This window comes from Phyllobates terribilis, unplaced genomic scaffold (genome assembly GCF_046119375.1).
Source record: "Phyllobates terribilis strain yellow unplaced genomic scaffold, ASM4611937v1 Scaffold_4__5_contigs__length_816908805, whole genome shotgun sequence".
Lineage (NCBI taxonomy): Eukaryota > Metazoa > Chordata > Amphibia > Anura > Dendrobatidae > Phyllobates > Phyllobates terribilis.
The window spans coordinates 760,654,890-760,668,571 of record NW_027362764.1 but is presented as its reverse complement, the minus strand read 5'-3'; the positions used below and the strand labels follow the sequence as shown (position 1 = coordinate 760,668,571).

General features: G+C 53.3%; 1 protein-coding gene across 1 annotated transcript in view; it reads left to right on the top strand.

Annotated features, from left to right (window-relative positions):
• Positions 1 to 13,682, top strand: part of TMEM71 (transmembrane protein 71) — an 85,154-nt gene that overhangs the window by 52,797 nt on the left and 18,675 nt on the right. Inside the window, exon 3 of the mRNA XM_073676801.1 lies at positions 11,856 to 11,916. Within this exon, the coding sequence (XP_073532902.1) occupies positions 11,856 to 11,916 (61 nt within the window). The remainder of the gene's footprint in view (positions 1 to 11,855; positions 11,917 to 13,682) is intronic.

The following is a 13,682-nucleotide window of genomic DNA, read 5'->3' as shown; positions in this document are numbered from 1 at the left end:
TGGAGGGGCTTGGCCATTCCTTAATTGCGGTGATCTTATCAGGGTCGGGAGCCACTCCGTCAGCGCTCACCACGTGTCCCAGGTACTGCACCTTTGGTTTCAGGAGGTGACACTTGGAGGGTTTCACCTTTAGGCCGTAACTCGCCAGAGCTTCGAACACTTCCGCCAGGTGTTTCAGGTGGTCCTCATACGTCTTGGAATATACGATGACATCGTCCAGCTACAACAGGACCGTCTCGAAGTTTCTGTGGCCCAGACAACACTCCATTAGTCGTTGGAAGGTTCCTGGTGCGTTGCAGAGTCCGAACGGCATGCAGGTGAACTCGCTAAGTCCCATCGGGGTGGTGAATGCGGTCTTCTCCCGGTCCGCCTCTGCTACAGGAACCTGCCAGTACCCGCTAGTGAGATCCAAGGTAGAGAAGAAGTTAGCAGATCTTAAAGCAGCCAATGACTCCTCTATCCTTGGTAAGGGGTACGCATCCTTGTGTGTGATACGGTTGATTTTCCGGTAATCTACACACATCCTCATGGTGTTGTCTTTTTTTCTGACTAAGACTAGTGGAGCTGCCCAGGGGCTACAGCTATCCCTGATCACCCCAGCCTCCTTCATGTCTCTAAGCATCCCCTTGGCGTGTTGGTAGTGTGCAGGGGGTACGGGTCGATACCTCTCTTTTATGGGAGGATGGTCTCCCGTGGGGATGTGGTGTTCTACCCCCTTGACTCGCCCGAAGTCTAACGGGTGTTTACTAAACACTCTCTCGTACTCTTGAACCACCCGATAGACTCCCTGTTTCTGATGTGAGGGAGTGGAGTCAGTACCCAAATGTAGTTGCTGACACCAGTCCTCCATTGTTTTCTTAGAGCCGTTACCTTCCTCCGGGTGAGATGGAGGCAAGGGTTCCACAGATTGTATAGCATTTTGGTTAATGGTATATAATTTGGCTAGCGTGGCATACCGGGGCAGGTACACTTCCCTCTTCCCGATATTGATTATGCGAACGGGCACCCTCCCATGGCGTACATTAACCACCCCCCGTGCTGTCAAGATGGTGGGCCTACTGTCTGAGTAAACTGGTTCTACCATTGCCTGGTAATCTCTACCTCTCAGACCAATAGCTGCCCGGCACCAAATCATCATTTCACTTTTTGGGGGCATGGCAATAGGAAAAGGGTCACACATTCTTACGCTACCAATCTCACCGCCAGAGAGTTCCACCTGTTGCCGTCGCATCAGTGCCCGGATCTCTTTCTGGAGCACCCGCTGCTTGCCGGAGCTGGCGTTCTTGGCAACCTGCTGTAAAAGGAAAATCACCTCTGCAAGACAATTTTCAATTACATTAGTTCCTAGCGTTATCTTTGGGTGACTCTCGTGTTTGTCAATATCTACAATAATCAGTCCCTGTGCTGCTAGTTCGACTCTACCGATTTTAATGGTCGCCTCTTTAAATCCGATCTGTGGCACGGGCTGACCATTGCTGGCGATGATACTCAAGTCGTCGTCAGGGTAGCGGGTTATATCCGAGTCATTCCAGTACTGCTTGAAGAGCACGTACGGGATGGTGGTGACCTGTGACCCGGTGTCCAGTAGGGCACTCATAGGGATGCCATCCAGTACCACAGGCAAGACTGGACGTCCTCCGACATATTTGTCGCGCCAGTTCGATGGGCCTGGTGATCTTTTTCCTGGGGGTTGGCCCTCTACCCCCAGGTTGTGCCAGTTTAAAGGACAGTACCTTGCCATATGTCCGGGTTGATTGCAGCGGCGGCAGATGGGTCGTCCGTCCTCGTTGTACCGGTCACTGGGTCTTCCTCTGGCCGGTGGGGTCCTCCTTGGTCGACGCCACGGGATGTTCTCCGGTCCGGATGCCAGCTGGATCTTCCCTGGAGTGGAAGCCTGTAAAGACTGCACAGTTCGGGTTAACGCAGCAACGCTTTTAGCTAGCTCTTGGACCTGATGGTGCAGGTCTGGAGCCGGGTCATTGTTCAAAGCCTGCGCATCAGCCCCTACAGGCCCTGCCGACAAGGGCGCCGCCTCCTGGTGGTAAGTGATAGCTGGGCGCCTGTGGGTCACAACGCCATCCGGTGCCGGTTCTCGGAGCACCCGGATGGCTCTGTCCTTGAACTGTGCAAATCCCAGATGAGGGTCCTGTAGGGCCATTGCCCGCAACTGGGTTCGGTGGGCATTGCAATATAAACCCTCTATAAATTGTTCAGTCAACAGCCTGTCCTCGTCTCCCACGCCGTCAGGGTCGGTCTGCTTAACGGCTCTCAGGGCCTCTTGTAGGTTCAGGGCATAGTCCCTTATACTCTCATGGGCCCGCTGTTTGCACCCGTAGAATCTAAGCTTGATCTCGGCTGAGGTGCGGGTATCAAAGGTGTCCCTCAGCCGGGTTAGTATCCCTGCGACAGTCCTCCCCCCAGGTGGCCAGGACTTTACCTCCCTTCGGGCTGCTCCGGTTAATTGGGCCACCAGGATGCTCACTTTTTGCTCCTCTGTGAGGGGGTACACCTGGAAGAGGCTATCCAGCCTTTCTCTAAAGTCCTGCAGGGTATGCGACTCCCCTGAGTACTGGGGTAGCCAGGCTGCCCCCGGGATATAGGGCATGGTGAAAGGCATGACCGCGACAGCGGTGGCGCTGGCGGGGGTTGAAGCGGTGAAGCTCTCCTCCGTATCCGACATCCTTCTCCCCCCTAGTGGACCGTGGCCTACCTTGCGATGATCCTCTTCCGTAGGCCGCGGCTCCGCAGTGGATCGTCAGGGTTGAGGACCTTCCGTCGCGCTCCGGTGACGTCGGCGTCTGCTGGGCTCCTTCCAGGACCTTACGCAACGTCCGGACGTGAGGCGGGGCTTCAGTTCTCGCGGGCTTTTCAGAGTCCACGCCCCTCTTCTTCCCGCGCGGCGTCCTCAAGATGGCGTCCAACGGCGGGAAAACTCCACGGATGGCGGGAAGAAGGCTGAAGATGGCGCCGGATGGCGGGAATCTTCACAGATGGCGGGAAGAAGGCTGAAAATGGCGCCGGATGGCGGGAATCTTCACCGATGGCGGGAAAACTTCACGGATGGTAAGTTTTAAAAGTCTCTTTTTCAGGCACGCAGTACCCGGTGGTTGCGGGCACGAAATCCTGCCGACTACGCCAAAGTTGACGCGCCCCTGGGCCTGCTGTGTCGCGCAGCGTCTAGCGCATGGGGCTTACCCGGAACCGGATCAGATGAGGGTTGTAGTCTCCGAGTGGCGGGGACCCGGTCCGTGCCCAGGGAGTCAAACTCAGTGTGTGGCAGTCTTGATAGATGTTATTTGAGTGTCGACTACGCCACCCGTTGATTTGCAGCTATGGAGCTGCCGCTGCAGGGCAGACCGCTGAGGCCGGTGTAGAATTGTGCAGCGTGATAGTATAACCCCCAACGGGAGGGGTATGGCCTTAGGGCAGCCGACATGGAAGATGGGGGTAGCAGGAACCACTCAGAGACGGTGCGGTGTAATTCAGGGTCTTTACTGGTAACAACGATAGACCCTCCCGGAGTACTTGCTAGCGAACGGGGCCTGGTCCGTCCTTGAGCAGATGGGATCTCCCCTGGCCAGGCGGAGTTGTAGGCCTCCCAAACTGACTGTACTCTTCTGGCTACCTTGCTAGAAGCGGATATAAGTAGCCCACGTCCCTGAGTGTACCGTGTGGTGCTCACCCGTATGGCCGGTGACTCGGGGCCTTCTATGGCTTCCGCTCCACGATGGCGGTGCTGGTCCCACGCGTGTGACCGTGCCTTCGGGTTTCTGGGCCTGAGGACCTGAAATCCCCTGCCGGTCGGCTTCTGCTGCTGGGTAAGAGTTAGTCCCCACAGCCTCGGACGCCGGGTCCGGTAAGAAAGCTTCTCAGTCAGGGCGAGCTCTGCAGCTGCCAGCCCCTGACTCGTAGTAGTATTGCTCCCACTGAGCTTCTGCTGTTTATTCCTATGCTGCTTCTCTTCTCTACCACTAACCCTGCCTCAGCCCCGGGTTTATACAGGGGAAGTTCTTCCCCTCCCAGGACTGGGCAGGAGGTGTGGCATGCATAGGATTCCTGACCAAGGGACCTCCCACCTGCTCTCAGACATAACATTACATTACTGTGGGAAACCAGACCCCTGGGGTGCCACATTCCCCCCTAGTGAAATTTAGTACTCCGGGACTAAACATATTTTAGAAAAACATAACAAGATATAACAACAATAACAGTACAATAAGAAGAAACACATAAAGGTGGTCACGGCATGTCCGTAACCGGGTGCAGTCTTTGAAGAAAAGCAAGGTGTCCATTTCACCAAAACAGGGAGACGTAACCAGGTAGGAGTTTGTCCTGCCCCGAGTCCTTAACAGTCTTTAGTCCATCCTGGGTTACGCTCCAACTATGTACAAGGGATTCCCGGTAAATCCACCAAGGACTCCTACAAATAACTAGAAACACAAAATTATACACAAGCAACAATACACAGGTAAACATAAATAAAACAATTTATACACTTCAAATCCTCCAACATGCGGGTAACTGGCCTCTAGTGGCCCTAGTGGACCTACGGAGCTGACTGTCTAGCCCTGAACTACAGGGTGTAGGAGCTGTCAAGGGTAAACTGGGCAGCTGTCTACCGGCTCTTTGGCTCACTAGGGATATGGCAGGCTCACTGCAAGCAGAGGGTTGATCCTCCTGGTCTGCTGGTGTGGGGTCTTCTGCCTCCTGGACCGGCTGTTCTTCCAGCTCTACCTGTTGCTCCGTAGGTGCTTGGGATGCTGGTTGGAGGAAGGTGAGTACGGGTACCACAACTGCACCATTGACTTGAGTCCAAGACCGAGGGAAGTCCCCGAGCACAGTACTAACCATATCTTCCCTTTCCTCTACGGGTCGATGGTCTTCTTGTTCCTCTTCAGGGTTCCTCAGTTGTTCGGGACACTTTTTCAGGTGGTCCCAGGATACAATGGCTGTGGTTTCCCCTCCGTCTTTACTGATGGTACAAACCTTCGGGTTCTCGTGGCTTGAGGGCAGTACGGTGTACGGGTCCTTCTCCCACTGGTCGTCCAACTTGTGGAGCCGTCTCTTCCTCTTCAAGACCTGCTCTCCGGGTACCAGGGGAACAGCGGGAGCATACTGGTTGTAAGTTTTCTCTTGTCTTTCCCTAGCCTGACAGAGACTTCGCTCCACGCTCTCCTGTACTCTCCGGTACTGCTGCTGCCTCTCTGTGTCCCAGTCTGCTTCTGGTGAAGTGTCCTCGGGTGTCAGGACTCCCATTTCCAGGTCAACAGGTAACTTACCAGGTCTTGCCCTCATTAGGTAAGCCGGGGTACAGTTGGTGGAACCTACCGGGATGTGGTTGTATAGGTCCACCAGATCGGGCAGCTTCTCAGGCCACAGACTGCGTTCTTCCAGGGGCAACGTTTTCAGAAGATCCATTACCACCTGGTTCATTTTCTCGCAAAGTCCATTAGTTTGCGGATGATAGGGTGTCGTCCTTATCTTCCGGCAGCCATACAGAGTGCAGAATTCTTGGAAGACCTCCGCTTCAAAGGCAGGTCCCTGGTCTGTCAACACTTGGTCCGGGTACCCGTGTGGACGGCAGAAATGCTGCTGGAAGGCTCTCGCTGCTGTTCGAGCTGTTAAGTCCTTGACGGGGACGACAACCAAGAACCGGGAGTAGTGATCCACGATGGTTAGTGCGTAGACGTAGCCACTTCTGCTTGGGGTCAGTTTTACATGATCCAAGGCTACCAGTTCCAACGGCTGCCGGGTGACGATGGACTGCAGGGGAGTCTTCTGGCTGGCACGGTCCTTCCTTCTTAGGTTGCACGGGCCACAGTCTCTGCACCACTTCTCAATGGTTCCCCTCATGCCTACCCAGTGGAATCGCTCGCGCAGCAGGAACTCCAGCTTCTTCCACCCGAAGTGTCCAGCTCCGTCGTGGTATGCCTCCATCACCATGGCTGCGTCTCTTCGTGGCACCACTACTTGCCAGAGTAGTTCATGCGTCCGGGAGTTAACCATTCTGCGGCACAACTTCCCCTTGTAAAGGAACAGTCGACTCCTCTCTGCCCATAGTTGTTTGGCTTCCTCCGGAGCATCTGGTTCAAGACAAGCCTCCGGGCGAGTCAGCATCTCCTTCACCATTCGGACGGCAGGGTCGCTGTCTTGCGTTTCCGCCCAGTTGTAGTGAGGTAAGGGGTTCAACGTAGCAGCCTGCTTACTCCTTACCCGGTGGGAATACTGGATAGTCCCATGACGGTGGAACGCAGGGAGTTCAACTTCTTCCAGTCCCTCCGGATCTTCTCCTTCGTCCAGCAGGTTGGGCATCCTGGACAGGGCGTCCGCGTTGGTATTGGAGCGTCCGGCCCGGTATTTGATTGTGAACTCGTAGTTGGACAGACGGGCCATCCACCTCTGCTCCAGGGCACCGAGTCTTGCCGTGTCCAGGTGTGTCAACGGGTTGTTATCCGTGTACACGGTGAACCGGGAAGAAGCGAGGTAATGCTTAAAGCGCTCGGTGACTGCCCATACTACGGCCAGGAACTCTAGCTTAAATGAGCTGTAATTCTCGGGGTTCCTTTCGGTGGGTCGCAGCTTTCGGCTGGCGTAGGCGATTACTCGTTCCTTCCCCTGCTGGATCTGGGACAGTACGGCTCCTAGCCCGATGTTACTGGCGTCGGTGTAGAGGATAAAGGGCTGGCTATAATCCGGGTACGCCAGGATTTCGTCCCCCGTGAGGGCCATCTTCAGCTGGCGGAAGGACTCTTCTTCCAGCTCCTCCCATTTGAAGGGCGGCTTCTGGTTCTTGGCCTTCCGGGACTGGCCTATCAGGAGGTCCTGCATAGGTGCTGCCTTTTTGGTGAAACCGAGAATAAACCTTCGGTAGTAGCCTACCAACCCGAGGAACTGCCGCACTTCTTTTACGCTGGAGGGGCTTGGCCATTCCTTAATTGCGGTGATCTTATCAGGGTCGGGAGCCACTCCGTCAGCGCTCACCACGTGTCCCAGGTACTGCACCTTTGGTTTCAGGAGGTGACACTTGGAGGGTTTCACCTTTAGGCCGTAACTCGCCAGAGCTTCGAACACTTCCGCCAGGTGTTTCAGGTGGTCCTCATACGTCTTGGAATATACGATGACATCGTCCAGCTACAACAGGACCGTCTCGAAGTTTCTGTGGCCCAGACAACACTCCATTAGTCGTTGGAAGGTTCCTGGTGCGTTGCAGAGTCCGAACGGCATGCAGGTGAACTCGCTAAGTCCCATCGGGGTGGTGAATGCGGTCTTCTCCCGGTCCGCCTCTGCTACAGGAACCTGCCAGTACCCGCTAGTGAGATCCAAGGTAGAGAAGAAGTTAGCAGATCTTAAAGCAGCCAATGACTCCTCTATCCTTGGTAAGGGGTACGCATCCTTGTGTGTGATACGGTTGATTTTCCGGTAATCTACACACATCCTCATGGTGTTGTCTTTTTTTCTGACTAAGACTAGTGGAGCTGCCCAGGGGCTACAGCTATCCCTGATCACCCCAGCCTCCTTCATGTCTCTAAGCATCCCCTTGGCGTGTTGGTAGTGTGCAGGGGGTACGGGTCGATACCTCTCTTTTATGGGAGGATGGTCTCCCGTGGGGATGTGGTGTTCTACCCCCTTGACTCGCCCGAAGTCTAACGGGTGTTTACTAAACACTCTCTCGTACTCTTGAACCACCCGATAGACTCCCTGTTTCTGATGTGAGGGAGTGGAGTCAGTACCCAAATGTAGTTGCTGACACCAGTCCTCCATTGTTTTCTTAGAGCCGTTACCTTCCTCCGGGTGAGATGGAGGCAAGGGTTCCACAGATTGTATAGCATTTTGGTTAATGGTATATAATTTGGCTAGCGTGGCATACCGGGGCAGGTACACTTCCCTCTTCCCGATATTGATTATGCGAACGGGCACCCTCCCATGGCGTACATTAACCACCCCCCGTGCTGTCAAGATGGTGGGCCTACTGTCTGAGTAAACTGGTTCTACCATTGCCTGGTAATCTCTACCTCTCAGACCAATAGCTGCCCGGCACCAAATCATCATTTCACTTTTTGGGGGCATGGCAATAGGAAAAGGGTCACACATTCTTACGCTACCAATCTCACCGCCAGAGAGTTCCACCTGTTGCCGTCGCATCAGTGCCCGGATCTCTTTCTGGAGCACCCGCTGCTTGCCGGAGCTGGCGTTCTTGGCAACCTGCTGTAAAAGGAAAATCACCTCTGCAAGACAATTTTCAATTACATTAGTTCCTAGCGTTATCTTTGGGTGACTCTCGTGTTTGTCAATATCTACAATAATCAGTCCCTGTGCTGCTAGTTCGACTCTACCGATTTTAATGGTCGCCTCTTTAAATCCGATCTGTGGCACGGGCTGACCATTGCTGGCGATGATACTCAAGTCGTCGTCAGGGTAGCGGGTTATATCCGAGTCATTCCAGTACTGCTTGAAGAGCACGTACGGGATGGTGGTGACCTGTGACCCGGTGTCCAGTAGGGCACTCATAGGGATGCCATCCAGTACCACAGGCAAGACTGGACGTCCTCCGACATATTTGTCGCGCCAGTTCGATGGGCCTGGTGATCTTTTTCCTGGGGGTTGGCCCTCTACCCCCAGGTTGTGCCAGTTTAAAGGACAGTACCTTGCCATATGTCCGGGTTGATTGCAGCGGCGGCAGATGGGTCGTCCGTCCTCGTTGTACCGGTCACTGGGTCTTCCTCTGGCCGGTGGGGTCCTCCTTGGTCGACGCCACGGGATGTTCTCCGGTCCGGATGCCAGCTGGATCTTCCCTGGAGTGGAAGCCTGTAAAGACTGCACAGTTCGGGTTAACGCAGCAACGCTTTTAGCTAGCTCTTGGACCTGATGGTGCAGGTCTGGAGCCGGGTCATTGTTCAAAGCCTGCGCATCAGCCCCTACAGGCCCTGCCGACAAGGGCGCCGCCTCCTGGTGGTAAGTGATAGCTGGGCGCCTGTGGGTCACAACGCCATCCGGTGCCGGTTCTCGGAGCACCCGGATGGCTCTGTCCTTGAACTGTGCAAATCCCAGATGAGGGTCCTGTAGGGCCATTGCCCGCAACTGGGTTCGGTGGGCATTGCAATATAAACCCTCTATAAATTGTTCAGTCAACAGCCTGTCCTCGTCTCCCACGCCGTCAGGGTCGGTCTGCTTAACGGCTCTCAGGGCCTCTTGTAGGTTCAGGGCATAGTCCCTTATACTCTCATGGGCCCGCTGTTTGCACCCGTAGAATCTAAGCTTGATCTCGGCTGAGGTGCGGGTATCAAAGGTGTCCCTCAGCCGGGTTAGTATCCCTGCGACAGTCCTCCCCCCAGGTGGCCAGGACTTTACCTCCCTTCGGGCTGCTCCGGTTAATTGGGCCACCAGGATGCTCACTTTTTGCTCCTCTGTGAGGGGGTACACCTGGAAGAGGCTATCCAGCCTTTCTCTAAAGTCCTGCAGGGTATGTGACTCCCCTGAGTACTGGGGTAGCCAGGCTGCCCCCGGGATATAGGGCATGGTGAAAGGCATGACCGCGACAGCGGTGGCGCTGGCGGGGGTTGAAGCGGTGAAGCTCTCCTCCGTATCCGACATCCTTCTCCCCCCTAGTGGACCGTGGCCTACCTTGCGATGATCCTCTTCCGTAGGCCGCGGCTCCGCAGTGGATCGTCAGGGTTGAGGACCTTCCGTCGCGCTCCGGTGACGTCGGCGTCTGCTGGGCTCCTTCCAGGACCTTACGCAACGTCCGGACGTGAGGCGGGGCTTCAGTTCTCGCGGGCTTTTCAGAGTCCACGCCCCTCTTCTTCCCGCGCGGCGTCCTCAAGATGGCGTCCAACGGCGGGAAAACTCCACGGATGGCGGGAAGAAGGCTGAAGATGGCGCCGGATGGCGGGAATCTTCACAGATGGCGGGAAGAAGGCTGAAAATGGCGCCGGATGGCGGGAATCTTCACCGATGGCGGGAAAACTTCACGGATGGTAAGTTTTAAAAGTCTCTTTTTCAGGCACGCAGTACCCGGTGGTTGCGGGCACGAAATCCTGCCGACTACGCCAAAGTTGACGCGCCCCTGGGCCTGCTGTGTCGCGCAGCGTCTAGCGCATGGGGCTTACCCGGAACCGGATCAGATGAGGGTTGTAGTCTCCGAGTGGCGGGGACCCGGTCCGTGCCCAGGGAGTCAAACTCAGTGTGTGGCAGTCTTGATAGATGTTATTTGAGTGTCGACTACGCCACCCGTTGATTTGCAGCTATGGAGCTGCCGCTGCAGGGCAGACCGCTGAGGCCGGTGTAGAATTGTGCAGCGTGATAGTATAACCCCCAACGGGAGGGGTATGGCCTTAGGGCAGCCGACATGGAAGATGGGGGTAGCAGGAACCACTCAGAGACGGTGCGGTGTAATTCAGGGTCTTTACTGGTAACAACGATAGACCCTCCCGGAGTACTTGCTAGCGAACGGGGCCTGGTCCGTCCTTGAGCAGATGGGATCTCCCCTGGCCAGGCGGAGTTGTAGGCCTCCCAAACTGACTGTACTCTTCTGGCTACCTTGCTAGAAGCGGATATAAGTAGCCCACGTCCCTGAGTGTACCGTGTGGTGCTCACCCGTATGGCCGGTGACTCGGGGCCTTCTATGGCTTCCGCTCCACGATGGCGGTGCTGGTCCCACGCGTGTGACCGTGCCTTCGGGTTTCTGGGCCTGAGGACCTGAAATCCCCTGCCGGTCGGCTTCTGCTGCTGGGTAAGAGTTAGTCCCCACAGCCTCGGACGCCGGGTCCGGTAAGAAAGCTTCTCAGTCAGGGCGAGCTCTGCAGCTGCCAGCCCCTGACTCGTAGTAGTATTGCTCCCACTGAGCTTCTGCTGTTTATTCCTATGCTGCTTCTCTTCTCTACCACTAACCCTGCCTCAGCCCCGGGTTTATACAGGGGAAGTTCTTCCCCTCCCAGGACTGGGCAGGAGGTGTGGCATGCATAGGATTCCTGACCAAGGGACCTCCCACCTGCTCTCAGACATAACATTACATTACTGTGGGAAACCAGACCCCTGGGGTGCCACAGTTACACCATTACTCCCCAGCAACAAGCCCGCTGTCTTAGGGTTATATTTGACTCAGATCTTTCCTTCACCCCCTACATCCGGTCACCTGCATCTCAAAAACATCTTGAGACTTTGCCCTTTTCTTACCTTTGACTCTGCAAAAATCATTGACTATTGCTCTTATTCATTCTTGCTTGGACTATTGCAACTCTATACTAATCTGTCTCCCTCTTACTAAACTCTCCCCTCTCCAATCTTTCCTAAATACAGCAGCCCGGATCGTATTTTTGTCCAGCCTCTACACTGATGCCTCCACCCTGTGCCAGTCATTACACTGGTTGCCCATCCTTTACAGAATGCAATATAAACTTATCACCCACAAAGCTCTTCACAGTTCTGCATCACCCAACATCTCCTCCCTCATCTCTGTCTATCACCCTACCCTTGCCCTCCGTTATTTTTACCTTTAGTCTCACCCCTATTTCCTCATAGATTGGAAGCTCTTGTGAGCAGGGTCCTCACTCCTCTTGGTATTTGTTGAATTATGTGTTACTCTGTTATGTCTTTATTGTCTGTACATATTCCCTCTGTAATGTAAAATGCTGCAGAATATGTTGGCGCTATAGAAATAAAATTATTATTATTATGCACCAAATTTAGCCCTGGTACAATAGTTTATTAAGTTCTCCTAAAATATATGAGAAAAGTGAAGAACATTTGCTAAATTTCCAGAGGACCCCCTGATACTATGGTGGATCATTCGGACCCTGGCAGAAGTATATGTGTTATCTTGGTGTCACTTGTTAATTACTCTGGTCTTTTTCTTCCAGATTCGTCCTTCTTCCAGGAGATCGTGCTTCTGCCATACAAGCTCTTTGGCCGTTGCTCGCGGTAAATATTCGCTGTGCTGGGGTCAGGACTTTATTGGCATTCGATGTGTTTTTGGCTCTGTTTACACCTCATCACTTCTGAAAAGTATCAACAGAGAGAAGTGTTACTTATATCAGTCATAAAATAACTTACTGCAATTGATGCAGGTGCACACAGGAGGTGGAGTAAGGAACGGTGTCTCATATGTCCAGTGCCATTTGAAATATATTTAAATTTTTTTTTAAATTTGTAAATTCTTAAAACTTATGGCAATGATGATAAAACTGCCCCAATGTTTCTACACCTGCTTCTATGGAATGCATGCAATGCATGTATGTACAGTATGTATGTAATATAGACTATATGCAGGGCTGGATTTGTCATTCATGTTGCCCGAGTCCCTTTAAGTGGTCATGCTCCCTAAGGGTAAGGTATACTAAAAGTGCCCGTACCCTTTAGATAGTACTCCTGTATAGTCCTGTACACATTAGATTAATTTCAGCTGAACTCACCAATATTGACTCGGCAGAGCGAGCACGCCTGTTTATGAGAGAGATAGCTGCCAGGTGAATGATCATCGTACGTCAGCTATCTCATATGTATGGGGAAATTTAGTTAAACACTTGCTTGGCTGACATGTGGCCTCGTTCAGATGGCTGTATTTTCTGTCTTTGTAATGTCCATGGACAACACACTGACCCTATTGTCTATTATCAAGTCTGACAAATTAAGGATTACTACATCTATATTAATACAGGATCAGAACAAATATCAGTACATGTATACAGCATCATAATGTCCATCAGTACACGAATAAAGCAACACAACTATTTCAGTACATAAATACAGGACCTGAACCACCATCATTGAATGAATACAGCACCAAAACCACCACCAGTACAAGAATACATCACCAGAACTACCATCAGTACATGATCACAGCACCAGGACCCCCATCAGTACATGAATACAGGACCAGACCCAACATCAGTACATGAATACAGCACCCAAACCGCCATCCGTACATGAATACTGCATCTGAACTACCATCAACACATGAATGCAGCACCAGAACTATCATCAGTATAGAAATAACTCACCAGAACAACAATTAGTATATGAATATATCAGTAGAACCTTCATTAGTATATGAAAACAGCCCCTCACCCCCTTGTGTATAACATCTGGCCCCTCGCCTCCCAGTGTATATCATATGGCTCCTCAGCCTCTGGTGTATAACCTCTATCCCCTCGCCCCCGGTGTATAACCTCTGGCCCCTGCCATGCCGTCTGCCTTTACTAACATGTTACAGAATGTTCAGTGGTGTAGAGCTCACTGATACCAGCGCGGTCCTGTAATAGGAACCACCGGGGGAACAAGTCCGTCCATGACATTTCTTCCTCCTGAATCTTCCCCCATCACCTGTGAGTGATATTACTGAGAAGTGGAAGGAACCGCAGCAACTCAGCTACGAAGTGGAGACCCCGTAACGTTACAGAGCGGGGGGGCCGAGTGCTGAGGATAGGAGGGCAGAAAAGTCACCACCGCTCCGCTGACCCCATAACTGCAGAGTCCAGACCTTCTCTATTATTAACATCAGCACAAACACTGCGCCCCCGCCGGGAGCTTCATGGCCGAGCAGCAGCATGCAGCCGTACATCACCAAGCACAATGCCGAGCGTCAGATGGAGTGGTGTAAAGCCGCAGTGAATGGACTCTGGAGCAGTATAAACGTGTTCTGTGCAGTGACGGATCGCACTTCTCTATCTGGCATCTGATGGAGGAGA